Source organism: Felis catus, chromosome X (genome assembly GCF_018350175.1).
Source record: "Felis catus isolate Fca126 chromosome X, F.catus_Fca126_mat1.0, whole genome shotgun sequence".
Classification (NCBI taxonomy): Eukaryota; Metazoa; Chordata; class Mammalia; order Carnivora; family Felidae; genus Felis; species Felis catus.
This window is the reverse complement of record NC_058386.1, coordinates 59,886,367-59,913,691: the sequence shown is the minus strand read 5'-3', so window position 1 is coordinate 59,913,691 and position 27,325 is coordinate 59,886,367. Positions and strand designations below refer to the sequence as shown.

General features: G+C 35.3%; 1 protein-coding gene across 5 annotated transcripts in view; it reads right to left on the bottom strand.

Moving 5' to 3' along the window:
* CHIC1 (cysteine rich hydrophobic domain 1) overlaps nucleotides 1-27,325 on the bottom strand; it is an 80,651-nt gene that overhangs the window by 32,296 nt on the left and 21,030 nt on the right. For 2 of the 5 annotated variants that reach the window (XM_004000637.6, XM_019823987.3), the window contains exons 2-3: nucleotides 25,829-25,883; nucleotides 14,045-14,200 (exon numbers count right to left, since the gene is read on the bottom strand). In XM_004000637.6, coding sequence (XP_004000686.1) covers nucleotides 14,045-14,200; nucleotides 25,829-25,883 — 211 coding nt within the window. Of the gene's footprint in view, nucleotides 1-8,352; nucleotides 8,606-9,432; nucleotides 11,038-14,044; nucleotides 14,201-25,828; nucleotides 25,884-27,325 lie in introns of those variants that run through there. The other 3 variants (XM_045050524.1, XM_006943829.5, XM_006943828.4) reach the window with 3 other exon arrangements.

The window sequence follows — 27,325 nt, the reverse complement described above, 5'->3', positions numbered from 1 at the left end:
GTTGAAAAAAAATTTAAAAAAAAAATAAAGAAGAAATTATACCATTTCTTTACCATCTCTTCCACAGAATAGAAGTGGAACTCATTCTACAAGGCCAGTATTGCCCTAATGCCAAAACTAGACAAAGATATTATATGAAAGGAAAACTGCAGATCAATATTCCTCATGAACATAGATGCAAAAATCCTGAATAGGACATAACAAATACAACAATGTATATACCACAATAAGTGGGATTTATACAAAACTAGTCCAACATTTGAGAATCAATTAATGTAATTCATCACATCAACAGGGTAAAAAAAGAAAAATCACATGGTTATATCAATAGATGCAGAGAAAGCATTTGACAAAATGCAACACCCATTCATTTCCTGTAAACTAGGAACACAGGAACTTCCTGAAGAACATCTTACTAAAAAACTACAGCTAATATCATCCTTAATGGTAAGAAACTCAAAGCTTTCCTGTTAAGATCAGAAGAGCAAGGCAAGGATATTTCTTTCTTCTCACCATTGCTTTTTGACATCATGAGGTCCTAGCTAATGCACTAAGACAAGAAAAGGAAATAAAAGGTATACCTACTGAGAAAGAAAAAATAAAACTGTCTTACTTCATAGATGACATGGTTGCATAGGTAGAAGATCCCAAAGAATAAACAACAAAACCCCTGAAACTAATAAGAGATTATGGCAAGGTTGCAGGATACGATGTTAATATGCCAAAGTAATTTGCTTTCTTATATGAGCAAAGAACAAATGGAATTTGAGATGAAAAACATAACACCATTTAGTGTCCAGAAAGCTGAAATACCCAGGCATAAATCTAATAAAATATATACAAAATCTATATGAAGAAAACTACAAAACTCTGATTAAAGAAATCAAAGAATACCTAAATGATTGAGATAATCCATGAATTTGGGTACAAAGACTCAATGTTGTCAAGGTGTCATTGTTTCCAAACTTGATCTACAGATACAAAACAATTCCATTCAAAGTTCCAGCAAGTTATTTTGTGGATACTGACAAATTCTAAAATATTTATGGATATGCATAAGACCCAGAATAGCCAAAACAATACTGAAGGTGGACAAAGTCAGAGGACTGACACCACCCAATCTTAAGACTTACTGTAAAGATGCAATATTCTAGATAGTTTTGAACTGGCCAAACAATATAAAACAGAATAGGGAGCACAGAAATAGATCCACACAAATATAGTCATCTGATCTTTGACATATGATCAAAGCAATTTAATGTGAAAAGAGTAGTCTTTTTAACAAATCATGCTACGTGTACCCCAATGTTTATAGCAGCACTTTCAACAATAGCCAAATTATGGAAAGAGCCTAAATGTCCATCAACTGATGAACTGATAAAGAAGATGTGGTTTATATATAAAATGGAATACTACTTGGCAATGAGAAGAATGAAATCATGCCATTTGCAGCAATATGGATGGAACTGGAAGGTATCATGCTGAGTGAAATAAATCAGTCAGAGAAGGACAGATATCATATGCTTTCACTCATATACGGATCTTGAGAAACTTAATAGAAGACCATGGGGGAAGGGAAGGGAGAAAAATAGTTACAGAGAGGGAGGGAGGCAAACCACAAGAGACTCTTAAATACAGAGAACAAACTGAGGGTGGATGGCGGGTGGAGGAGAAGGAAAATGGGTGACGGGCATTGAGGAGGACACTCGTTGGGATGAGAGCTGGGTGTTGTATGTAAGCCAATTTGACAATAAATTATATTCATAAAAAAGGAAAAAATAAATTATGCTAGAACTAGACACCTATATGCAAAAATATGAATCTAGAGACAGACTTAGGCTTTTCACAAAAATTACTCAATGTGGATCACAGACCTAAATGTAAAATCCAAAACTATAAAACTCCTAGAAGATAATATGAGAAAAATCTAAGTGACCTTGGCTTTGGTAATGAATTCTTAGATACAACCCAAAGCACAAGGAATAAAAGAAAAAAACCTGATAAGCTGGACTCCATTAAAATTAAAAACTTCTACTCTGCAAAAGATGTTATTAAGAAAATTAAAAGCTAAGACACACACTGGAAGAAAATATTTTTTTATTTAAAAAAATTGTTTTTAATGTTTATTTCTGAGACAGAGAGAGACAGAGCATGAGTGGGGGAGGGGCAGAGAGAGAGAGGGAGACATAGAATCAGAAGCGGGCTCCAGGCTCTGAGCTGTCAGCACAGAGCCCGACACGGGCTCGAACTCACAAACCATGAGATCATGACCTGAGCCGAAGTCGGTCGTTCAGCCGACTGAGCCACCCAGGCGCCCCTAGAAGAAAATATTTTCAAAACAAATATCCGATAAAGGACTGGTACCCAAAATATATAAATAGTGCTTAAAACTCCACAATAATAATACAAAAACCAAATTAAGAAATGGGACTATGTATGAACAGAAAAATCTCCAGAGAAGATATATAGATGACAAATCAATACATAGAAAGATGCTCAGTATCATATAACCTTAGAGAATTGCAAATTAAAAAAAAACCAGTGATACCACTACACACTTCTTAGAATGGTCAAAATTCAAAATATTGACAACACCAGCTGTTGACAGGAACATGGAGCAACACAAAGTCTTATTCACTGATGGTGGGGAATATAAAATAGTAGAGCCACTTTAGAAGAGAATTTGGCAGTTTCTTATAAAATTAAACATAATCTTACTATATGATCCAGAAATTATACTCCTTGTTTTTTTTTTTTTTTACCTAAATTACTTGAAGTTTCCTGACACGAAACCTGTACATGGAATGTTTGTAGCAGCCTAATTTATAATTGCCAAACCTTGAATACAATGAAGACATCCTTCAATAGGTGAAGGGGTAAACTGTAGTGCAACAAAACAACAGAATATTATTTAGCACAAAAAGGGCCTATCAAGCCACAAAAAGACATGGAGAAACCTTAAATGCATATGCTAAGTGAATGAAGCCAATCTGAAAAGACTACATCTTGTAGGATTTAAACTATATGACATTCTGGAAAAGGCAAAATTATGGAAACAGGTTAAAGTTCAGGGATTCCTTGGGATTTTGGGGTGGAAGAGAGAAATGAATAGGTAGCTTTTTCAAAGCAGTGAAATTATTATTCTGTGATACTGTAATGATGGATACAGGTCATTATAAATTTGTCAAAATTCATAGAATGTACAACACAAAGAGTGAACTCTAATATAAACCATGAATTTTAGTTAATAACAATGTGTCAACATTGGCCTCATCAGTTTTAACAATTGTACCTCAATAGTGCAAGATGTTACTAATAGGGTAAGTTGGGGGTTGGGTGAGGAGGGTATATGGGAACTCTGTACCTTTGCCTTAAATTTTTTCTGTAAACCTAAAATTGCTCAAAAATAGTAAGTTAATTAAAATATTATATATTAAAAAGTGAAGATGAAATAGATATTTGTAGATAAATACAGACAACATCTGTTCCCTGCAGACCCAGTGTACAAGAAATATTATGGGAAATTATTCAGGCTGAAATCAAGGGACACTAGATATTAATTTGAGTCTATACACACATAAAAAAGGAAAATTCCAAGAAGCTCAAAGAATTCTGAGCAGGATAAACTCAAAGAGATCCATTCTGAAATAAATTATAATCAAACTTGAAGGCCAAAAACAAGGAGAGAAATCTTAAAAGCAGCAAGAGAGAAGTGACTTGCTATATTCAAGGGATCCCCACTAAGATTAACTGCTGTTTTCACATCAGAAACCATGAGGTCGCAAAGCAGTGGAATGGTGTATTTAAAGTGCTAGAAGAAAATCTGTGATCCAAGAATTCTAGATTTGGCAAAACTATCCTTCAAAAAAAAAAAGGAAGAAATTAAGACATTCCCAGATAAATAAGCCCTAAGGGAGTTCATTCCTACTAGAATTGTCTGTAAGAAATGCTAAGGAGAGTCCTTCAGGTTGAAATAAAAGAACTTTAGACAATAACTCAAGTCATATGAGGACGTAACACAAGTAAAAGTAACTGCATAAATAAATGTAAAAGACAATATTTTTGTTTTTTTGTTTTGGAACTCCTCTTTTATTCCTATGTGATTTAAAAAATGCATAAAATAATAATTATAAATCTATGTTAATGGACACACAAATATATAAGATATAATTTGTGATAATAACATATGGGGAGGAGGGCCTGGGTGGCTCAGCTGGTTAAGTGCCCGACTGTTTTGGCTCAGGTCATGATCTCATGGTTTGTGAGTTTGAGCCTTGTATCTGGCTCCATGCAGAGCCTGGTTGGCATTCTCTCTCTCTCCCTCTCCTTCTGCCCCTCCCCTGCTTGTGCACACGATCTCTCTCTCTCTCTCTCTCTCTCTCTCTCTCTCTCTCTCTCAGAATAAATAAATAAACTTAAAAAATAACATATGTGGAGGTATGGATATGCATAGAAGCAGAATTTGTGTATTACCAAAACTAAGGTAACAGTAATTCAAACCAGTATAAGTTTACGATGTTAATTATAATCTGCAGGGTAACAACTAAGAAAATAACTAAAAAAAAAAAAAATATATATATATATATATATGTAAAGAAAATGAGAAGGTACATGGTACATTACAAACATTCATTAAATATAAAATAAGGACATAATGGAGTAACTGAGTAAAAATATGTATGATATATGGAAAACAAATAGCAAAATGGCAGAAGTCCTTCCTTTTCTGTTATGGACTGAACTACTTTCCCCCAATTCATACATTGAAGTCACAACTGCCAGTACCTCAGAATGGGCATATATTTGGATACAGGGTTTTTTTTTTTTTATATGAAATTTATTGTCAAATTGGTTTCCATACAACACCCAGTGCTCATCCCAAAAGGTGCCCTCTTCAATACCCATCACCCACCCTCTACTCCCTCCCACCCCCCATCAACCCTCAGTTTGTTCTCAGTTTTTAACAGTCTCTTATGCTTTGGCTCTCTCCCACTCTAACCTCTTTTTTTTTTTTTTCTTCCCCTCCCCATGGGTTCCTGTTAAGTTTCTCAGGATCCACATAAGAGTGAAACCATATGGTATCTGTCTTTCTCTGTATGGCTTATTTCACTTAGCATCACACTCTCCAGTTCCATCCACGTTGCTACAAAAGGCCATATTTCATTTTTTCTCATTGCCACGTAGTATTCCATTGTGTATATAGACCACAATTTCTTTATCCATTCATCAGTTGATGGATATTTAGGCTCTTTCCATAATTTGGCTATTGTTGAGAGTGCTGCTATGAACATTGGGGTACAAGTGGCCCTATGCATCAGTACTCCTGTATCCCTTGGATAAATTCCTAGCAGTGCTATTGCTGGGTCATAGGGTAGGTCTATTTTTAATTTTCTGAGGAACCTCCACACTGCTTTCCAGAGCGGCTGCACCAATTTGCATTCCCACCAACAGTGCAAGAGGGTTCCCGTTTCTCCACATCCTTGCCAGCATCTATAGTCTCCTGATTAGTTCATTTTAGCCACTCTGACTGGCGTGAGGTGATACCTGAGTGTGGTTTTGATTTGTATTTCCCTGATAAGGAGCGACGCTGAACATCTTTTCACGTGCCTGTTGGCCATCCGGATGTCTTCTTTAGAGAAGTGTCTATTCATGTTTTCTGCCCATTTCTTCACTGGGTTATTTGTTTTTCGGGTGTGGAGTTTGGTGAGCTCTTTATAGATTTTGGATACTAGCCCTTTGTCCGATATGTCATTTGCAAATATCTTTTCCCATTCCGTTGGTTGCCTTTTAGTTTTGTTGGTTGTTTCCTTTGCTGTGCAGAAGCTTTTTATCTTCATAAGGTCCCAGTAATTCACTTTTGCTTTTAATTCCCTTGCCTTTGGGGATGTGTCGAGTAAGAGGTTGCTACGGCTGAGGTCAGAGAGGTCTTTTCCTGCTTTCTCCTCTAAGGTTTTGATGGTTTCCTGTCTCACATTTAGGTCCTTTATCCATTTTGAGTTTATTTTTGTGAATGGTGTGAGAAAGTGGTCTAGTTTCAACCTTCTGCATGTTGCTGCCCAGTTCTCCTAGCACCATTTGTTAAAGAGGCTGTCTTTTTTCCATTGGATGTTCTTTCCTGCTTTGTCAACGATTAGTTGGCCATACGTTTGTGGGTCTAGTTCTGGGGTTTCTATTCTATTCCATTGGTCTATGTGTCTGTTTTTGTGCCAATACCATGCTGTCTTGATGATGACAGCTTTGTAGTAGAGGCTAAAGTCTGGGATTGTGAGGCCTCCTGCTTTGGTCTTCTTCTTCAAAATTCCTTTGGCTATTCGGGGCCTTTTGTGGTTCCATATGAATTTTAGGATTGCTTGTTCTAGTTTCGAGAAGAATGCTGGTGCAATTTTGATTGGGATTGCATTGAATGTGTAGATAGCTTTGACATTTTGACAATACTTTTCCAATCCAGGAGCAGGGAATGTCTTTCCATTTCTTTAAATCTTCTTCAATTACCTTCATAAGCTTTCTATAGTTTTCAGCATACAGATCCTTTACATCTTTGGTTAGATTTATTCCTAGGTATTTTATGCTTCTTGGTGCAATTGTGAATGGGATCAGTTTCTTTATTTGTCTTTCTGTTGCTTCATTGTTAGTGTATAAGAATGCAACTGATTTCTGTACATTGATTTTGTATCCTGCAACTTTGCTGAATTCATGGATCAGTTCTAGCAGACTTTTGGTGGAGTCTATCGGATTTTCCATGTATAACATCATGTCATCTGCAAAAAGCGAAAGCTTGACTTCATCTTTGCCAATTTTGATGCCTTTGCTTTCCTTTTGTTGTCTGATTGCTGATGCTAGAACTTCCAGCACTATGTGAAACAGCAGCGGTGAGAGTGGGCATCCCTGTCGTGTTCCTGATCTCAGGGAGAAAGTTCTCAGTTTTTCCCCATTGAGGATGATGTTAGCTGTGGGCTTTTCATAAATGGCTTTTATGATCTTTAAGTATGTTCCTTCTATCCCGACTTTCTCAAGGGTTTTTATTAAGAAAGGGTGCTGGATTTTGTCAAAGGCCTTTTCTGCATCGATTGACAGGATCATATGGTTCTTCTCTTTTTTTTTTGTTAATGTGATGTATCACATTGATTGATTTGTGAATGTTGAACCAGCCCTGCATCCCAGGAATGAATCCCACTTGGTCATGGTGAATAATTCTTTTTATATGCCGTTGAATTCGATTTGCTAGTATCTTATTGAGAATTTTTGCATCCATATTCATCAGGGATATTGGCCTGTAGTTCTCTTTTTTTACTGGGTCTCTGTCTGGTTTAGGAATCAAAGGAATACTGGCTTCATAGAATGAGTCTGGAAGTTTTCCTTCTCTTTGTATTTCTTGGAATAGCTTGAGAAGGATAGGTATTATCTCTGCTTTAAACGTCTGGTAGAACTCCCTGGGAAGCCATCTGGTCCTGGACTCTTATTTGTAGGGAGATTTTTGATAACCAATTCAATTTCTTCGCTGGTTATGGGTCTGTTCAAGCTTTCTATTTCCTCCTGATTGAGTTTTGGAAGAGTGTGGGTGTTCAGGAATTTGTCCATTTCTTCCCAGTTGTCCAATTTGTTGGCATATAATTTTTCATTGTATTCCCTGATAATTGTTTGTATCTCTGAGGGATTGGTTGTAATAATTCCATTTTCATTCATGATTTTATCCATTTGGGTCATATCTCTTTTCTTTTTGAGAAGCCTGGCTAGAGGTTTGTCAATTTTGTTTATTTTTTCAAAAAACCAACTCTTGGTTTCGTTGATCTGCTCTACAGTTGTTTTAGATTCTATATTGTTTATTTCTGCTCTGATCTTTATTATTTCTCTTCTTCTGCTGGGTTTAGGCTGCCTTTGCTGTTCTGCTTCGAGTTCCTTTAGGTGTGCTGTTGATTTTGTATTTGGGATTTTTCTTGTTTCTTGAGATAGGCCTGGATTGCAATGTATTTTCCTCTCAGGATTGCCTTTGCTGTGTCCCAAAGCATTTGGATTGTTGTATTTTTATTTTCGTTTGTTTCCATATATTTTTTAATTTCTTCTCTAATTGCCTGGTTGACCCACTCTTTCGTTAGTAGGGTGTTCTTTAACCTCCATGCTTTTGGAGGTTTTCCAGACTTTTTCCTGTGGTTGATTTCAAGCTTCATCGCATTGTGGTCTGAAAGTATGCACGGTATGATTTCAATTCTTGTATACTTATGAAGGGCTGTTTTGTGACCCAGTATGTGATCTATCTTGGAGAATGTTCCATGTGCACTTGAGAAGAAAGTATATTCTGTTGCTTTGGGATGCAGAGTTCTAAATATATCTGTCAAGTCCATCTGATCCAATGTCTCATTCAGGGCCCTTGTTTCTTTATTGACCGTGTGTCTAGATGATCTATCCATTTCTGTAAGTGGGGTGTTAAAGTCCCCTGCAATTACCTGGATACAGGGTTTTTGAAGAGGTAATTAAGTTGAAAGGAGATAATCAGGGTGAGCTGTAATCCACTATGACTGATCACTTCTGATAAGGACACAGACATGTTAAGAGGGAAGACCAGATGAAGACTCAGAGAAAATGGCCATCTATAAACGAAGGAGAGATACTTCAGAAAAAAAAAACAAAAAACAAAAAAACAAAAAAACAAACCTCTCTCAACATGCTGATCTCAGACTTACGGCCTCTAGAACTGTGAGAAAATAAATTTGTTGTCTAAGCCACCTAGCCTGTGATACTTTAAGGTAGTCCTAGCAAACTAATATTACCATTAATCACTTTAAATGTAAATAGACTGAACTCTCAATTAAAAGGCAGAGATTTGCAGAATTAATTTAAAAACATAATCCATCTATATCCTGTCTACATAAGAATCCATTTATATTCAAAGACCAAAATAGTTTGAAAGTGAGAGGATAGAAAAAGCTACTCCATGTAAACAGTAACAACAACAACAACAACAACAACAACAAAAAGAGCTGAGGTGGCTATAATATCAGACAAAATAGATTTTAAGTAAAAAAAAAAGTGTTACAAGAGAAAAAAGATGGACAGTATATGTTTAACTATGCTCAGGCTGCTGTAACAAAATACCAGAGACTCAATGGCTTAAACAGCAGAAATCTATTTGTCACAATTCTAATGGATGGGAAATCTTAGATCAGAGGGCTAGCACAGTTTGTTAAGTTCAGTGGAGAGCCTTCTTCCTTGGTTTCCTTGGCCACTGGTTTGCAGATAGCTGCCTTATTGCTGTGACCTTTCACTGTGGAGAAAGTGCAAGCTCTGGTTTTTTCTTTCTTTTTTTTAATATTTATTTTTGTGGGGGAGAGAGAGAGAGAGAGAGCATGAGTGGGGGACAGGCAGAGAGAGGGAGACACAGAATCTGTAACGGGCTCAAGGCTCTGAGATGTCAGCACAAAGCCCGACATGAGGCTTGAACTCAAGAACCATGAGATCATGACCTGAGCCGAAGTCAGACACTTAACCAACTGAGCCACCCAGGCGCTGCAAGCTCTGTTTTTTTCTTATAAGGGCACTAATTCCACCATGAGAATCCCAACCTAATGACTCCATCTAAACCTAATTACCTCTCAAAGACCAATATACCATCCACCTCCAAATATCATCAGATTAGGCGGGAGAACTTCAACATATAAATATCAAAAGAAATATAAGGCTTGTACAACACTATCAACCAACTATACCTAACAGATATATATGGAACACTCTGTTCCACAACAATATAATATAAATTCTTCTCAGGTGTACATGGAGTATTCTCCAGAATGGGCCATATATTATGCCACTAAACAAGTGACAACAAATTTAAAAAGAGTAAAGTCATACAAAGTATGAAATTGTAACAGAAGGAAAATAACATCATATTCATGTTGCAAGACTGAGAGAACAGTCCCTTTCATCTGAACAACCCTTTCAATTTAGCAAATATTATAGCAAAAAAAGGTAACATTTAAAAAGTAATTTCAAATTTAAACATGGTGGCATGAATAGGCCTATTGATTATAATATTACAGTTGTTTCAGTGCTAAATGTAAGAATGCGTAAATGAAAACCTTCAGTTCATATACCATGCAGTCATAGAATCCTATCAGAGCCAAAAGTGACTAGGAAGAACTCAGGACACCCTAATGTGTATTTCTTTTCTTTCATCTAATTTACTAGAAAATATATCCATGAAGTATACTGGCTGAAAAAAAAATGTTCATTAAGGTAGACAGTTTACAAAGTTCTTTTCTTGGAAACACTTTTTAAGTTTATTTATTTATTTTGAGAGAGACAAAGAGTGCGAACAGGGGAGGGACAGAAAGAGAGGAAGAATCCCAAATAGACTCTGCACAATTAGCACAGGGCCCGATGTGGGGCTCAAACTCACAAAACTGTAAGATCATGACCTGAGTTGAAATCAAGAGTTGGACACTTAACTGACTGGGCCATCCAGGTGGCCTTTTTCTTGGAAACATTTTACAATCAGTTTACAAAGCAACCTTGTGACATAGGGCAATGTAACTACATTATTTCCATTTTATTTTGTGCATGAACACAGACATGACTTTCATAAAGCTAGATACTCCATTAGAGTTGGCTAGAGCAGGATGGCAAACTAGCCCACAAAATCTGGCCTGCTGCAAGTTTTTGTAAATAAAGTTTTATTGGAATACAGCAATGCTCACTCATTTACATATTGCTTATAGCTGCTTTCATATGAAAACTGGAGAGCTGGGTAATTGCAACAGAGACTTCTGGCCCACAAAGCCTAAAGTATTTACTATTTGGTCCTTTAAGAAAATGTTTGCCACCCCCTGCTAAAGAATTAAAACTCAGTGGGCTATTTATTATACCACTTATCCTAATGTTTCTTGTCCCAGCAATAGGAAATATGACCTAGGAAACATGATGTAGTCAAGAAAATACAGTGTTACAAGAGACAGAAACCAAACAGAAAAAAATATTTTTTTGGGTGTGCCATTTACTATGTGACACTGAGAAAGTCACTTCATCTCTCTGGATCTGCTTCCACACCTGTAAAATAAGGGATTTGGGCAAATGAATGCTAATCATCTTTACAATTAAACTATTAGAGTCTATACAACTTAGTTCACAGATCAGGAATCAGTAGTGAAAGCATAAAAGTTCTTAAATTATTGTATTTTATTTTTAAAAATGTCTCCCTGTGGACACAAAAGCAGTGGGGCACCTTAAATTTCTTTATCATCACACTATCTTAAAATTAAGTAATATTATCCAAATTTTGCAGGTAAGGAAACTGAGGCTCTAGAAAGGGCAGTATCTTGCACAAGGTTACCAACACGTGTGTAGTGCTTTTTCTAGTGTGTTAACAACACATCATGTACAAAATCAAGGGCTGTAACTATAAACTGTAGAGAGCAAGGCAGATAATATAAATGCCAGGTGGTTCTGTGGTGAATCGGAGACCTCATGCCCTATTTAAAGGCAGAAACCAACACTCAGCTAGGGCCAACTGCTGAAATATAGGCATGTGGGTACAACTGGTCAGATCTTTAGATCTTAAAAAAAGAGGCTGGCTATCTGAAATTTTATTTTAATTTTTTTAATGTTTATTTTTTTATTTTTGAAAGAGAGAGAGAGACAGGGTAAGAGAGAGAGAGAGAGAGAGAGAGAGAGAGAGAGAGAGAGAGAGAACCAGTGGGGGAGGGGCAGAGAGAGACAGAGACATATCCGAAGCAGGCTCTAGGCTCTGAGCTGACAGCAGAGAGCCTGACGGGGGGCTTGAACTCATGAGCCGTGAGATCATGACCTGAGCCAAAGTCAGATGCTTAACCAACTGAGCCACCCAGGTGCCCCTAAACATTCCAATTAAAAAAAATTTTTTTAATGTTTATTTATTTTTGAGAGAGACAGAGACAGAATGCAAGTGCGTTAGGGGCAGAGAGAGGGGGAGACACAGAATCCAAAGCAGGCTCCAGGCTCTAAGCTGTCAGCACAGAGCCCAATGCAGGGCTTGAAACCATGAGCTATGAGATCATGACCTGAGCTGAAGTTGGACGCTCAACCGACTGAGCCACCCAGGTGACCCTAAATATTCCAATTTAAATGTTGGCAACTGATTCAAATGTTTAAAAAACAGAATGGTCCATATTTGGCCCACAGGATGACAGTTTGAATATCTGTACTAAATAAATGTTTTTAAACTGACAGATTAGTGGTCTAAGAATACAGATGGTCCCTGACCAACAATGGTTATACTTACTATGTTTCAACTTCCTGAAGGTGTGAAAACTGTAAACATTCAGTAGAAACCATACTTCAAATTTTGAATTTTGATCTTTTCCTGGGCTAGTAATATGCAGTATTATACTCTCTTGTAATGCTGGACAGTGGAAACAAACCACAGCTCCCAGTCAGCCATGTCATCACGAGGATAAACAACTGATACCCTTACCACCATTCTGTACCCATGCAACTATTCTGTTTTTCACTTTCAGTACAGTATTCAATAAATTATATAAGCTACTTAACACTTCATTATAAAATATGCTTTGTATTAGATGATTTTGCCCAACTACAGGCTAATGTAAGTGTTGTGAACACACTTAAGTAGGCTAGGTTAATCTAGCCTAGATTGTTGGTTGGTAGGTTATGTGTATTAAATGTGTATTATGTGTATTAAATGCATTTTCCACTTATGATATTTTCTTCTGATGAATTTATCTGGATGTAACCCCACTGTAAGTTGAGGAAGATCTGTGCACTGACACCTCAACTTCAATATGAATAATTAATTAACCAAAGTAATGGGGCTAGGGTGAAATCACAGCATCAGTATTAATCTCACTTTCCATTGAATATCTCACTTTCCACTGAACTATCAAAAGTTCTCAAAGTAAAGCCACATGACTGAAAAAAATGCTTCTATTTCAGGACCTGTGGCGAAAGTATCAATAAACAGGCAAAGAGTAAGGTCATCAGTAAAAAAGATAGATCCTGAATAATATTAAAACCAAAAAAATCTGTTCTTAAGTAATTAAAATTAGCTGTATTTGTGTGATAGAAAATATAAATCATAATTAATTCACACTGAGGCTTTAAAATAATGGGAATGGACAGGAATCACTATTTTGTAATTGTTAAAAGATATGACAATTAGGGAAACAAATTTATGTTGTCAATTTTTTTAACTTCTAGAAAGCCATTTGAAAATACAGTACATGCTTTGACAAACAATAAACTAAGCTTTACTTAAAGTTAAGCTCTGACCTACTGGTACTTAAGAATCAATAAAATGTTTAACTTTTCCATTCAAAAAGTCATAGGGATGGCAGTGTTTCATTATTTTCCTTTTTGAAGTACACATTAAGAAGGGCAGGAGAAAGAATGGAGAAGAAAAAATAACTGTTAACATTTTTGGCCTTTATGAAACAACTGTATCATTCATTAATTATAGCTGTACAAGGTGCTGTAATTTTGAAGATGGTTCAGTAGGCTAATTATTATTTAAAAGTTTAAATGAAGTCATCAATGTGGTCCAGGGTGGCTTCCTTCTTTCCACTGAAAATAAAAACATTCTGAAGACAAAATTAAAGTTCTAAAGAAGATGAAATAAGATATTAGTCTTAAATCCATGATGTAACTAGTAATGTCTTGTTATAATGTTATTTCAACATGTTCAAAACTAAGCGGGATCTCCTCCCAGCTTTGTCTCACTTTTGCTTTTCCTTAGATCTGAAGACACGATCTCCTATTTGTAGCTTAGAAATACTTCAAATCACAGCTTTGGGTTTTGTAAAAGGAGAAAGTAGCCTAGTTACATTTGTATTTACTCCTGTACTACATTTATATTTCACTTATTTAAAATAGTGGGAATTCATATTAATTAACAAAGTGTTAATAAAGGCTGGGCAAATGACTTTAGCTCTGTCCCCAAGTCTGCCTCTTGAATCAGGATAGCACTGTTATGAGAATTTAAAAAATCATATAAAGTACTTGGCATATAAAGGTGTTCAATAAATGTTAGCTCTTATGGTTACACAATAAAATGGTTACTTACTCTTTTGTTGAGACAAATAACAGGCCACAGGCTGCAACCCAGTGTGCAACAGCAGCAGAGACAACCACAGAGCAGCCATTTCACATTGACTGGGAGAGCCTTTTTCAAACATGCATTCACTCGGCCAATGCTGGTCTTAAATTCTTCTGGGGCCACCTACAAGGGCACAGTCTTTATTTAACAGTTTGTGGGAAGCTTTCCACTATTTATCTTTAAACTTAAAGGAAATGTCTGTATTATTACAAAGGCTTTAAGGAATTACATGTCTAAAAATATTTCCTCCGTATACATATTACATACTCTGGATGACATTAGAAAGCAAAACAATATAATTTCGTGTTTACAGAATTTATTCTGATATTCAAAAATAATCTTCTGAAATTACCAACAATAAAATGACAACAAAATTGATGGTAAGAATACCTGTCAAGCAGTTTTCCTACCAAATATTCTCATTATTCAGGCAATATTACGGTCTCTAATCATTCTGACTAGTAAGACTAGAAGCATAATATAACAATAAAAATCTAAATACTACAAGAGGAAATGGAATTAAAATGAGACTTTGGCAATATTCCTGGATTACTTTTAAAAAGGCAACTCTTGAAACTTTTTCTCCCTGGAAAATTTGCAATGTAGCAATTTTAACACTTGCCATTGTTTGTAGTTTCGGAAAAGCTACAGTAACAAGACAGTGAGGAGTGATTATTTAAAAAAAAAAGGCCTTAATATTCAGCATAAAATGGACTCAAAACTGCTGTAAATTTTCAGATTTGAAAGGTCTTTAAATATACAAATTTAATATTTTAAATCACTACCTCCATTCCTGGAAGTGGCTGCTTGTGCCTCTCTGTAAACAATGATAAAGTCAGTTCAAAGGAAAGAGCATGACAGACATAAGATTAATACCAAAAATTCTGCTTGAAGGTTATACAATTCAAAGCCATACTAAAAATATTTTGCTTTCAGTGAAATCACATTTCTGGATCACAAAAATTATTCCCTTTCATTTAAAAAACTGTTAGACTGTAAAATCTATTGGGAAAAATTCCAGCATCTGACTGTAAAAGCAAAAATTATGAAAATATTAGAAAAAAATAAGTTGCTATTAAATAAAAACCCCTTTAGAATGTTTGGTATAAAAAATAGTTTTACAACTCTTTCAAGTAAAAATTGTACTAGAGGAATCAATTTATTACACTTTATCTTTTAATAAACATGTCTTAGAATCAACACTACAAAACATATACCCCTTAGCAGATGTTATAAAGATACATGATCAAAGAATTCAGCACCATTATGATTAAGACATTAATTATACTAGCTTTATTAGAATTGTTCATGCCACTCAATAAAGTTAATTGCTTAACCCATAAATTTGATTTTCCTCCTAATATGTTAACCAACAACAGTTGTAAAACTGCAAGGCTCAAAACTGTATTTACAAAGGGTAAATAAGTTAATCTATTCTCCACCTAAATTGTCAGCAATATGACCTAAAGACAATCACTGAATAAAAAGAATTCCAATTAAATGACTAACTTCTTGGGATAAATATGAAAATAAATTCAGAGAACCATGGCTTATGACTGAAAACAGAACATGCTAACAGGCTAAGCATATTAGACAAAAAATCAAGATTTGGATTCTAATTACTTATTAGTTATGAAAATTCCTAGGAAAATTCATTTTAATTTTTCTGAGTTTTAGTTTCCCACCTAATAAAATGACAATTAAAAACCTCTGTCTTACATATCTCACAGGAAATGGAAATCATAACTTAAAAAGAACCTCATGACCAGAATGCTTTGAAAAGGGAAGCCAGTGAATCCTATCTCTTGACTAGATTTGGAGAAAGAAAAGCAAAGCTCTTGTTAGCGTGGAGTCTCACCTTAAGGCAAGGGGTTTGATCTGGCAACCATTAATAATCCACAGACTTGCTACACATTTTATTATAAACAAAAGGATAATTAGCTACACTTTTTTTAATTTTTAATTTTAATTCCAGTAAATTAACATAGTGTTATATTAGTTTCAGGTGTACAATAGAGTTAATTCAACAGTTCCATACATCACCCTGTGCTCATCATGGCAAATGATCATCACCTTAATCCCCTTCGCCTATTTAACCCATCCCCCACACCCCCTCTGGTAACCGCCAGATTGTTCTCTATAATAGAGTATGTTTCTTGCTTTTTCTCTCTCATTTTTCCCCTTTGCTTGTTTTGTTTCTAAAATTCTACATATGAGTGAAATCCTATGGTATTTGTCTTTCTCCAACTGACTTATTTCACTTAGCATTATATATACTCTCTAGCTCCATCCATGTCATCACAAAGGGCAATATCCTGAATGATATTCCTATAGATACAGATATATATCACATCTTCTTTATTCATTCATCAGTTGATGGACACTTGGGCTGTTTCCATACCTTGGCTATTATAAATAATGCTGCTATAAACATCGGGGTTCATGTATCCCTTTGAATTAGTGTTTTTGTAGAGTTTGGGTAAATACCCAGTAGTGCGATTGTTGGATCATATAGTTCTATTTTTAACTTTTTTGAGGAACCTCCATACTGTGTTCCACAGTGGCTGCACCAGTTTGCATTCCTACCAATAGTACATGGGTGTTCTCTTTTTCTCCACATCCTTTTTATGCCACTACCATACTGTTTTGCTTACTACAGCTTTGAAATATAACTTGAAGTCTGGAAGTGTGATGCCTCCAGCTTTGCTTTTCTTTCTCAAGATTGCTTTGGCTATTCAGGGTCTTTTGTGGTTGCAGACAAATTTTAGGATTGTTAGTTTTAACTATGTGAAAAATGCTGTTGGTATTTTGATAGGGATTGCATTAAATGTGTAGATTGCTTTAGATAGTAAAGACATTTTAACAATATTTGTTCTTCCAATCCGTGAGCATGGAATGTTTTTCCATTTCTTTGTGCCGTCTGGAATTTCTTTCATCAGTGTTTTATGGTTTTCAGAGTCTAGGTCTTTTACCTCTTTGGTTAGGTTTATTCTTACGGATCTTATAGTTTTGGGTGCAATTGTAAAAGAGGTTGTTTTCTTAATTTCTCTTTCTGCTGCTTCATTATCTGTGTATAGAAATGCAACAGATTTCTGTATATTAATTTTGTATCCTGTGACTTTATGTTTATCAGTTCTAGCAAAGTGGAGCCTTTAGGATTTTCTATATATATTATCATGTCATGTGCAAATAGTGAAACTTTGACTTTTTCCTTGTCAATCTGGATGCCTTTTATTTTTGTTGTTTTTGCTGTTGTCTGATTGCTACGGCTATGACTTCCAGTACTATGTTGAATACCAGTGGTGAGGGCAGACATCCTTGTCTTGTTCTCACTTCTTTCCCATTAAGGATGATGTTAACTGTGGGTTTTTCATAGATGGCCTTTATTATGATGAGGTATGTTCCCTCTAAACCTATTTTGTTGAGGGTTTTTATCATGAATGTGCATTTGAAAAGAATGTACTCTGTTTCAGGATAAAATGTCTGAATATAAGTGTTAAACCCTCTGTTCTAGTGTGTCATTCAAAGCCATTATTTCCTTGTTGATGTTCTGTTTAGATGATCTGTCCATTGATGTAGGTGATGTGTTCAAGTCCCCTACTACATTCTTATATTACCAATTAGTTCCTTTATGTTTGGCCATAATTGTTTAATGTATTTGGGTGCTCCTATGTTGGGTGCATAAATATTTACAATTGTTACATCTTCTTGTTGGATTATCCCCCTTATTATTATATAGTGTCCTGCTTTGTCTCTTGTTACAGTCTTTTTTAAAAACTTTATTTTACTTTTAAAAAAGTCTATTTTAAGAGAGACAAAGACAGTGTAAGTGGGGAAGGGGCAGAGAGAGAGGGTGAGAGAGAATCCCAAGCAGGCTCCACATTGCCACTGCAGAGCTCGATGTGGGATTCACACCCAAACCAAGAGTTGGACACTTAACTGACTGAGCCACCTAGGTACCCCCAGTCTTTGTTCTAAAGTCTATTTTATCTGATAAAAATGTTGTTCTCTGGCTTTCTTTTGACATCCATTTGCATGATAAATGTTTCTCCCTCATCTCACTTTCAACCTGCAGGTATCCTCAGGTCTAAAATGAGTCTCTTGCATGTAGCAAGCAAATAAACACGTCTTTTTTTTTTTTTTTAATCCATTCTGTGACCCTGTGTTTTTTGATTGCAGCATTTAGTCATTTACATTCAACATAATTATTGATAGATATTTATTGCCACTTTATTACTTGTTTTGTGGTTGTTACTGAACATTTTCTCTGATCCTTTTTTGTCTTTCTCTATTTCATGGTTTGCTGGATTTCTTTAATGATATATTTGGATATCTTTCTCTTTATTATTTGCATACTTATTAGTGGTTTTTGATATATGGTTACCATTAGGTTTGGATATAACCTCTTCTCCATATAGACATCTATATTAAGTTAATGGTTATTTAAGTTTGAACACATTGTTTTCTCCTCTCCTCCCCACATTTTAGGTATACGTTATTGTATTTTATATTCTTTTTTTGAGAGTTCCTTTACTTTTTACAGAAAAAATTTTGTTTACTGTTTTTGTGTTTCCTACCTCTACTCTACACTGTCACTTTTGGTCTCTCCACTCAAAGAGTCCTTTTTAATATTTCTTGTAGAGATGGTTTAGTGGTCATGAACTCCTCTAGTTTTTGCTTGTCTGGGAAACTCTTTATTTCTCCTTGTATTTTGAATGAGCCTCGCTGGATATTATTATTATTATTATTATTATTATTATTATTATTTTGGTGCCAAAAAAAAGGTGATTTTATTAAAGCATGGGGACAGGACCTGTGGGCAGAAAGATCTGCCCTGGGTAGAATATTCTTGGCTGCAGACCTTTCTTATTCAGCATTTTGAATATATCATGCTAATCCCTTCTGGCTTACAAGTTTCTGTTGAAAAATCTCCTGTTAGCCTTATGGGTTTTCCCTTGTAATTTAATGACTACTTTTGTCTTGCTTTTTAAAGTATTTTTTTCTTTATCACTATATTTTGCAAATTTAATTACAATATGTCTATGTGTCATCTGCTTTTGCTGAGTCTGCTGGGGGCTCTCTGTGCCTTCTGGATCTGGAAATCTCTTTCCTTCCCTGGATTAGGGAAGTTTCCAGCTATTATTTCTTCAAACAAATTTTCTGCCCTCTTTCTCTTTCTTCTTTTTCTGGGACTCCTATAATATGAATGCTATTTATTTTATGTAGTGACTGAATTCCCTAAGTCTATTCTTGTTTTTGCATAATTCTTTTCTCCCTCTTTTGTTCAGCTTGATTACTTTCCATTACTCTGTCTACTAGGTTACTAATTCATTTCTTTGCTTCTTCCATCCTCTGTTCATTACATCAAGCATGTTTCTCATTTCATTTATATTGTGCTCTTTATGTCTGCTATGTTATTCCTCATCTCTGTGTTAAGGGTCTCACTCACGTTTTCCACTTTTTTTCTCAAATCCAGTGAGTATCCTTATGATCACGGCTTATATTCTCCATCAGGCATGTTACTTACATCTGTTTTGCTTAGATCTCTGGCTATGGCCTTGTCCTGTTCTTTCATTTGTCTCCTCATTTTGTCTGCCTCCCTGTGTCTCTTTCTGTTTGTTAAGAAAGTCAGTTGTTTCTTCTGTTCTTGAAAGTAGTGATTTTATGAAGAAGTCCTGGAGTCCATGTAGTGGTGTCCCCTGTTCACCAGAACCTGGTACTTTGGGAGAGTATCCTATGGTGTTGTTATGCCCTGCTGTTTTGTCTGATTCAATTTTCCTTTCAGTGCAGATATTTGCACTGAGTCTTGGCATGTTGTGGTCTGTGCTTGCTTTCTGTGGTGCTAGTGGGACTTAGCAGGCCAGCTCTGGTCGGGGGGCATCACTGGGGAAGCAGTGATAGGAGCAGAAGGGCGGTGTTACCAAAATTTGGTCTGGGCCACTAGTCCTGTGCTGGATCCCCTGAAGCACTGCAACAGCTGGGGGCTGTTTGCAGGGGTGGCCAAGGGCACAACGCTGGGCATGGTGTGCAACAGTGGCTGAGGGTGCATGGTTGGGCACAGCATGCGAGGGCTGCTGAGGGAACATAACTAAGTGTGGTGCACAAAGACACCTGTGGGCACTTAGGGGCAATGGAAGGTATCCAGAGAGGTCCATAGCTAGGTATGGCACTCGGTGGTCAATTAGCTATATTTTGAATGCAAATTCAATGCTCTTTAGTTCTTCAATTCTTTAGAGGAAGAAAAAGAGATGTCCTTTTAAAGTACAAGGTGCCAAGTTGCTATCTTAATATTTAACTCTCAGGGGCACCTGGGTGGCTCAGTCGGTTAAGCATCCAACTTAGACTCAGGTCACAATCTCACTGTTCCTGGGTTCAAGCCCCACGCCGGGTTCTGTGCTGACAGTTCAGAGCCTGGAGGCTGCTTTGGATTCTGTGTCTCACTCTCTCTGCCCCTCCCCTACTCACATGTGTGCTCTCTCTCTCCCTCTCTCTCAAAAATAAATAAACATTAAAAATTAAAAAAAAAAGATTTAGTTCTCAGACAGTGAGATTCAACTTTTTTTCTAGTGAATTACTGAGCAACCAAATAGAAATTAAAATAAGGAAAACATATTTATATACTTAGCTCTAGTCTAATATAGCATTACTATCAATTCTCTTTAAATTGTATATCCAGAAACACATTTTTGAAATATGGTAAATTTTGATATAAACTCATGTAAATCACAAAATTATTAAATCTGTCTAGTCACAAATTTTTTAAATCTTTATTTAAAAAATTTTTATTTTTTTAATGTTTTATTTTAGAGATAGAGAGAGAAAGAGCATGTGGAACCCACTTTGGGTCCTCTGTCACTTTCTCTCTGCCCTACTCTGCTCATGCTCTCTCTCTCTCTCTCAAAATAAATAAATAAACATTAAAAAATAAATTTAAAAAATGAAGTAAAATTTTTACTTAAGATATTTATTTAGAAGTGCATAAGCACAGATAAAAAAATAAAAGTAAAGCATAAAGCCTAAGCCAGAAATGAATCAGTCCAAAATGTAAAACTTGCTTTTTGTTTAAAATATTGTAAATAAATTATATGCCAAGGTATATAAAATTTGTTATATAAGTTTTCTTTTACTACATGCTTCTGTAAATGAATTAACCAAAACTTTTTAAAAAATGCAGTAATTTTCTTTCTTTCCTGCCAATAGTTTCCACATTTAACACATAATAGTATCCATTAGTGCTCTGTTACCATAGGCAAACTAAAAACTACAATATTGAAGTTACTACAAATGAGAATTCAGGGTTTTTGAGGTCAAAAGATAAATATATTCAAAATAAAACTTTTACCAGAATTTTAAACAATAAAATAAAATCTGCATTTTGACTTTAAAAGAATGCTAGGATTCTCTTTGAAAAAAAATCTGTATTTGAATAACAGTAAAAGTCATAAAACAAATGATAAAGGCATAGGAAATGAGAATTGGTTAACTCAATTTTAAACATTGTGAAAAAAAGGTTTAGTTAACTGTGTGGAATCAGAGTTTTACTCATTTACTTCTACATAATTTAGAACCTTTAGTAATGAAGGTTAGATGGGAGCCGTTTAATTTCTAGCTGAACGGCAGGTTGTAAAGAAATATTTGATTCCTTTTGACTTTCTTGGAAAGAAAAAAGAAAACCACATCATAAAGTTGGGGGAAAGGGTCATAATATTTTATAACAGGATGCAAGAGACTCTGCAAACAGAAGACAATATAAGCAAAACCCAGCAAGACTGTTTTGCCTCCTTCAATCATGGGGAACACAACCCTATCAATCACTTGTCATATTGGATCACAATGGCAATGGTCGATTTTATGGCTTAGGTTTCCCCCAACACACACACTAATCTCCCTATAATACCATTTAATTGTTTCAAGCTGAGGGCTGGAAGCTTTATTTCTTTTCTAAAGTTCTGTGGTTCTTTCATTTTCTGGTCACCATAATCTTGTGTGTATGTACCTGTTTGGTATGTCCTATCATGACAGGAAGACTTATCTTAAATGAAACAGGGGAAACAATCTTTTCTGAACTTAAAATATAAGGTTACCTTTTTATTTGTATTAGAAGCATTAACACATAAGTACAAAATTAATACTGAGTCACAAAGCTTGTCAAAATGACTCTTTAGGTTTTCAGAATTAACTGCAATTTTTCTTAGGTTAGGCATAAAAGCTATTTAGAATCCCATTCATCCCAAAAGACTGATTTTGTAACAGGTAGATTTATTTTTCTATTTTAGACACTGCAATTTATTCATTTTTAAATATCTTACACAAAGACTACTAAGTTTCAAATTCAGATAATCCTTTTAGTTTTTTTTTCTGGTTCATATAATTCTTCTTGCCTCTTCCTCCAGTTATCAGAGAAGCATTTTGATAATTCATAATAACCTATACAAATACAATAGTGCCTACGGGACAAAAATGGTCTCATTAAAGAGAAAATGAATACAGCTAATGTTATCACCATGTGACTTTTAAAAATCAGACTTTCAGGATTTCTTTTATTGTTTTCATCACCAAAAACTAAACCAAGAAAAAAACATCACAGTATCACTTATACCTCATCTAATATATGAGAAATCTTGGATGTTTTAAATAATGCACACTAGAATAAATATCCAATCATTGATATGTGCTACAAAAACGGTCACCTGAAAAGAGAGGATATCTTTAAGAACTGCTCATGTCTAGATCATTTAGGTTTTGTAAATGAATACTAAAAGCAGCTTAACATTCTTACTCTAGTTTTAAAATTTTTTTTTTTTCAACGTTTATTTTTATTTTTGGGACAGAGAGAGACAGAGCGTGAATGGGGGAGGGGCAGAGAGAGGGAGACACAGAATCAGAAGCAGGCTCCAGGCTCTGAGCCGTCAGCCCAGAGCCTGACGCGGGGCTCGAACTCACAGACCGCGAGATCGTGACCTGTCTGAAGTCGGACGCTTAACCGACTACGCCACCCAGGCGCCCCCTTACTCTAGTTTTAAAGAAGAAAAACTAGACTATCTTTTGTGATGGCGGAGTTTGTAATTTTAGAAGGCTTGGAAAAAAATGAAGTGTGAAGAAATATTCAGAAGTTGCTTGAGCACATAAAACTGGCCAATTTTAAAGATGGATTAATTTTGTGCCTGGGAACTCCATTCTCTGATATATTTTTGATTATTCATCTTCTATAATTCCTTTGACTTGTAATTCAAGCTTTTAAAAACCAAACCAGTAATAAAACTGGATGTAACTGCCCAGACAACACATGCAGCAACACCAGAGAAACATAAAGAACAAGTTTTCCATTGGAGATGTTTTAATTCACAGTTTTTTAGTATTGAATTTGTCATCTTTCCACAAATACATTATTATTCAAGAGATTTTTCCACAGCTATTTTTTAGAGAAAACATTTATGATTAAGTCATATAAAACAAATCTAAGTTTGAACTGCTGCTTCAATTGGCAAATTACTCTAAATGATCAGGATAGGAAGGTAGAACATTCTAGAGAGTGAGGCCAAAACCTCAAACCAAAGGGCTCTTTTATCCTAAAAAGGTAAAAGGACACATATTTTCTGTTAACTTGGCTAGGGACTATTTCCACTGGCTTAATTTTGATACCTCAGGAGAAATAGAAAAAGTCAACAGTTAAAAGGGCAGATTATTAGTGGGACCAGTGAATAAACTATTATTCAAATAAAGAATGTAAAAGTAGCAAAAGCAGTTAAAAATTGAAAGTTGGTAAGAAAAAAATGGAGAAATAAATAATCAGGTTTGAAATTGGGATACACTGCTAAAAACTGGTCAACAACAACCACAAACTTACATTGGGAAGCTAATAAGTACCTGACATACTAGAAGTTTTATATATGCTCTTTCAATTATTCCTTATGACAAGAACTGAGGTACTATTATCATCATCTCTATTTTTCACATTAAGAACTAAAGCTCAGAGAAGTGGCTTGCCCAAGGCAACAAAGCCAGTGACAGACTTGTATTCCAACCCAGATCTGATGTCAAAGTTTAACCAGTCTATACCATCTCTCGCTAGCTCCCATTTTTCAGCGGGTAAAGGAAGAAAATAAAGTATAAAATACCTTTCAGGGTTAAATAAAATAGAATTTCTTACAATTTTAGTGATAACCCTTGAAGAAAGAAATAGGTCTGCTGTCTTTCTCTCCCCGTCCACCTTCTAATAAGGCTGGGGAGAAGACTGGGATTCAGCCAAAAGTGAAAAGTAAGCAGCTGGAAAACGTATCATGATTAAAAGCAGCCAATATTCGATGTATTGTATCCTGTTCTCAGAGAGTTTAGAATGAGAGGACAAATTAAAGTAAGTTAGGGTTTGAATAGGTAATATAGTAACATAGTTCAAAAATCAAAACAACACTAAAAGATACTCGAAAAATAGTCTGATCCTTACCCTTGCCTCCATCCATCTCATTCCCTTTCTCCCATCAAAGTAACCACTTTTATTTAGTTCCTTGTGTACCCTTCTAGAATTTCTTTATACAATTATCAATGTGCTTATTTCTCTCCTTTATTACACACACTGTAGACACTGATTTGCACCTTGCTCTTCTCGTTAACAATATGAGAAAAATTAACCATAAAAATAAAAATTAACAATAAAAGCCCTTTAGAGAATTGAATGATTTTAAATCTGACCCAAATCTACACTGACAAACAGCATTGTTCTAGTACTAAAACTGAACAGAACAGTATTAAATCACAGGCTTCAAAATACAAAAAAGTTAGTTTATTTTTAACCCCAAATCATCATTTTAGCTATCAAGCATTCAGCTATTAACCATTTGGAAATTATTGAGTATTTTGTGATATAATTGCCTTTCTCTTTCATCTACATTCCCTCCAGTAACAAATGTGAAAATAACTTTTTGCCTTAGAGCCTTTTCCTTTGGACCTACAAGTTAGCATTACTATTATAAGAGGACTTTCTAAACATAGTTTTAAATCCTAGGAAGTCTTTGTTTTTTGTTTTTTGTTTTTTTTTTTCATGTTACTAATTTATTTTTTTTCATATGAAATTTATTGACAAATTGGTTTCCATACAACACCCAGTGCTCATCCCAAAAGGTGCCCTCCTCAATACCCATCACCCACCCTCCCCTCCCTCCCACCCCCCATCAACCCTCAGTTTGTTCTCAGTTTTTAACAGTCTCTTATGCTTTGGCTCTCTCGAAGATTTGAATACTGAGCCTCAAGCCTGAACATACTACTGAATGTAGAAAAGCCAGGGAACCGAAAGGTAGTAATTTATTGCAGTGAGTCCAATTTTAAAAATTCAAACTATCTACAAGGCAGAAAAATGTCTAACCAAACATCTGATTTTTTTGATAGTAACAAATCATACTGCAGGACACTTTAAAAATAATAGAGTGATACAAAGTTAAACAATGATAACTTAGTTAACTCTAAAAACATTGGGATTACTGACATAAATGAGAAGAATTATAGCTACTAGTGCTGAGAATAAAGGCAAAACTGGGAAAAATTAATAAATAAATAATGGCTGGCATTAATGGACAATGAACAAGATAGACTAGTAGTCATGGTGACAGCTTTCAGTCACTAATGACACAGTCTCCAGGTACTCTGGCCTTGTTACTAGACTTCATTACCTGTGAGCCAAAGCATTTATCATAACACTGAATAAGCTATAAAACAATGCTTTTAGAATCAAAAAGTTCAAAGCAAACTCCCACTTACCTTCCCTGTTAGAACGGAGGGAAATTCAGTATCAAACTTGTTGCTCAAGCCAAACCTTAAAAACAAAGAAAAAAATATATTCTACGCAGCATATTTAACTTTTTACCCCTTCCCTAAGTTACAAAGCCATGCACTTCTATTTTGATGCTGTGATTTAAAAATGTGTCCTAAAAATAACTGTGATACTTACATAATATAAATGTTTAACTATTAATCTGAATTAATAGTAAAAGAAACTTAAGGTACAAATCTTAAAGTAGGATTCTAACTAGATCCATGCACATTATGGGATTAAATAATAACACAAACCAAACCAAAAATTTTTAAATGTTTATTTGTTTTTGAGAGAGACAGAGATAGAGACAGAATAAAAGTGGGTTAGGGGCAGAGAGAGGGAGACACAGAATGTGAAGCAGGCTCCAGGCTCTGAGCTGTCAGCACAGAGCCCGATGCGGGGCTTGAACTCATGAGCTGTGAGATCATGACCTGAGCCGAAGTCGGAAGCTCAACCAACTGAGCCACCCAGGCACCCCATGGAACCAAAATTTTTGATTGAAATGTTTCTGTTAAACCCCATTTCAGTCGATAACTATTAGAACTGGCTGATTGGTAGTATGTAGGAGTGGATTATACTATTCTTTCTACTTTTATGTATATATGAGAATTTTCCTAACAAAAGTGAATAACTTTTGGAACTATAGTTTGAAAACTTATGATCAGTTAGTATTCAAATACTCAAAGTTTGATCTTTATGAATGGTTTTCATGTAAACAAATGCTCAATTTTCAAAAAAACAGGTCTCAGTCTTGAAAGCTCTCTTTTCAAGTAAGCCCACTGAAGTCTGTTTTAAGAAGTCAAGATGAATTCTATGAGCCATCATTCACCTACTGATTGATTTCAGTAGGGATAACAAAGGTCACTTTCTGCATCTTAGATGATATATCATGGTGACTACAATTTTATAGTATAGTAGAGGATAGTAGAGTATAGTGTATGGAATGGAATGAAACAGAATATTAGTGGATGATGGGTTGTAAGCAAAAATGAAAAAAAACAGGAATATTTATTAGGAACTCCTGGTGAGGTAGCCAATAATGGTAACAGTTACCATTAACTATCCACTTACCATGGGCTAGATAGACACTGTGCTACATAAATACATTACTTCTAAAGTTTACAACCCTGCAAGAAGGGTATTGTCATCCCCCTCTTATAAACAAAGAAGCTGACACTCAGAAATTTTTTTTCCAAAAACTAATTAAATGACTTTGCCCCAAGTCATGTATCTAATAAGATGGGGAGGACCAAAATTCAAATTCTGATCCCTAAGTTCTTTCTGTATTGTATTAAGCTCTTTGAAAAAAGAAACTATGGCTTATTTATTTTGTTATCTTCCATTTTTGCTTATTAGTAGCATCATGTAATCTAGCAGGTATTTAATGAAAGTTTGGTGAATAATAAGCTGTTACACTGTTTGTTTCAATTGGTTTATGGCAC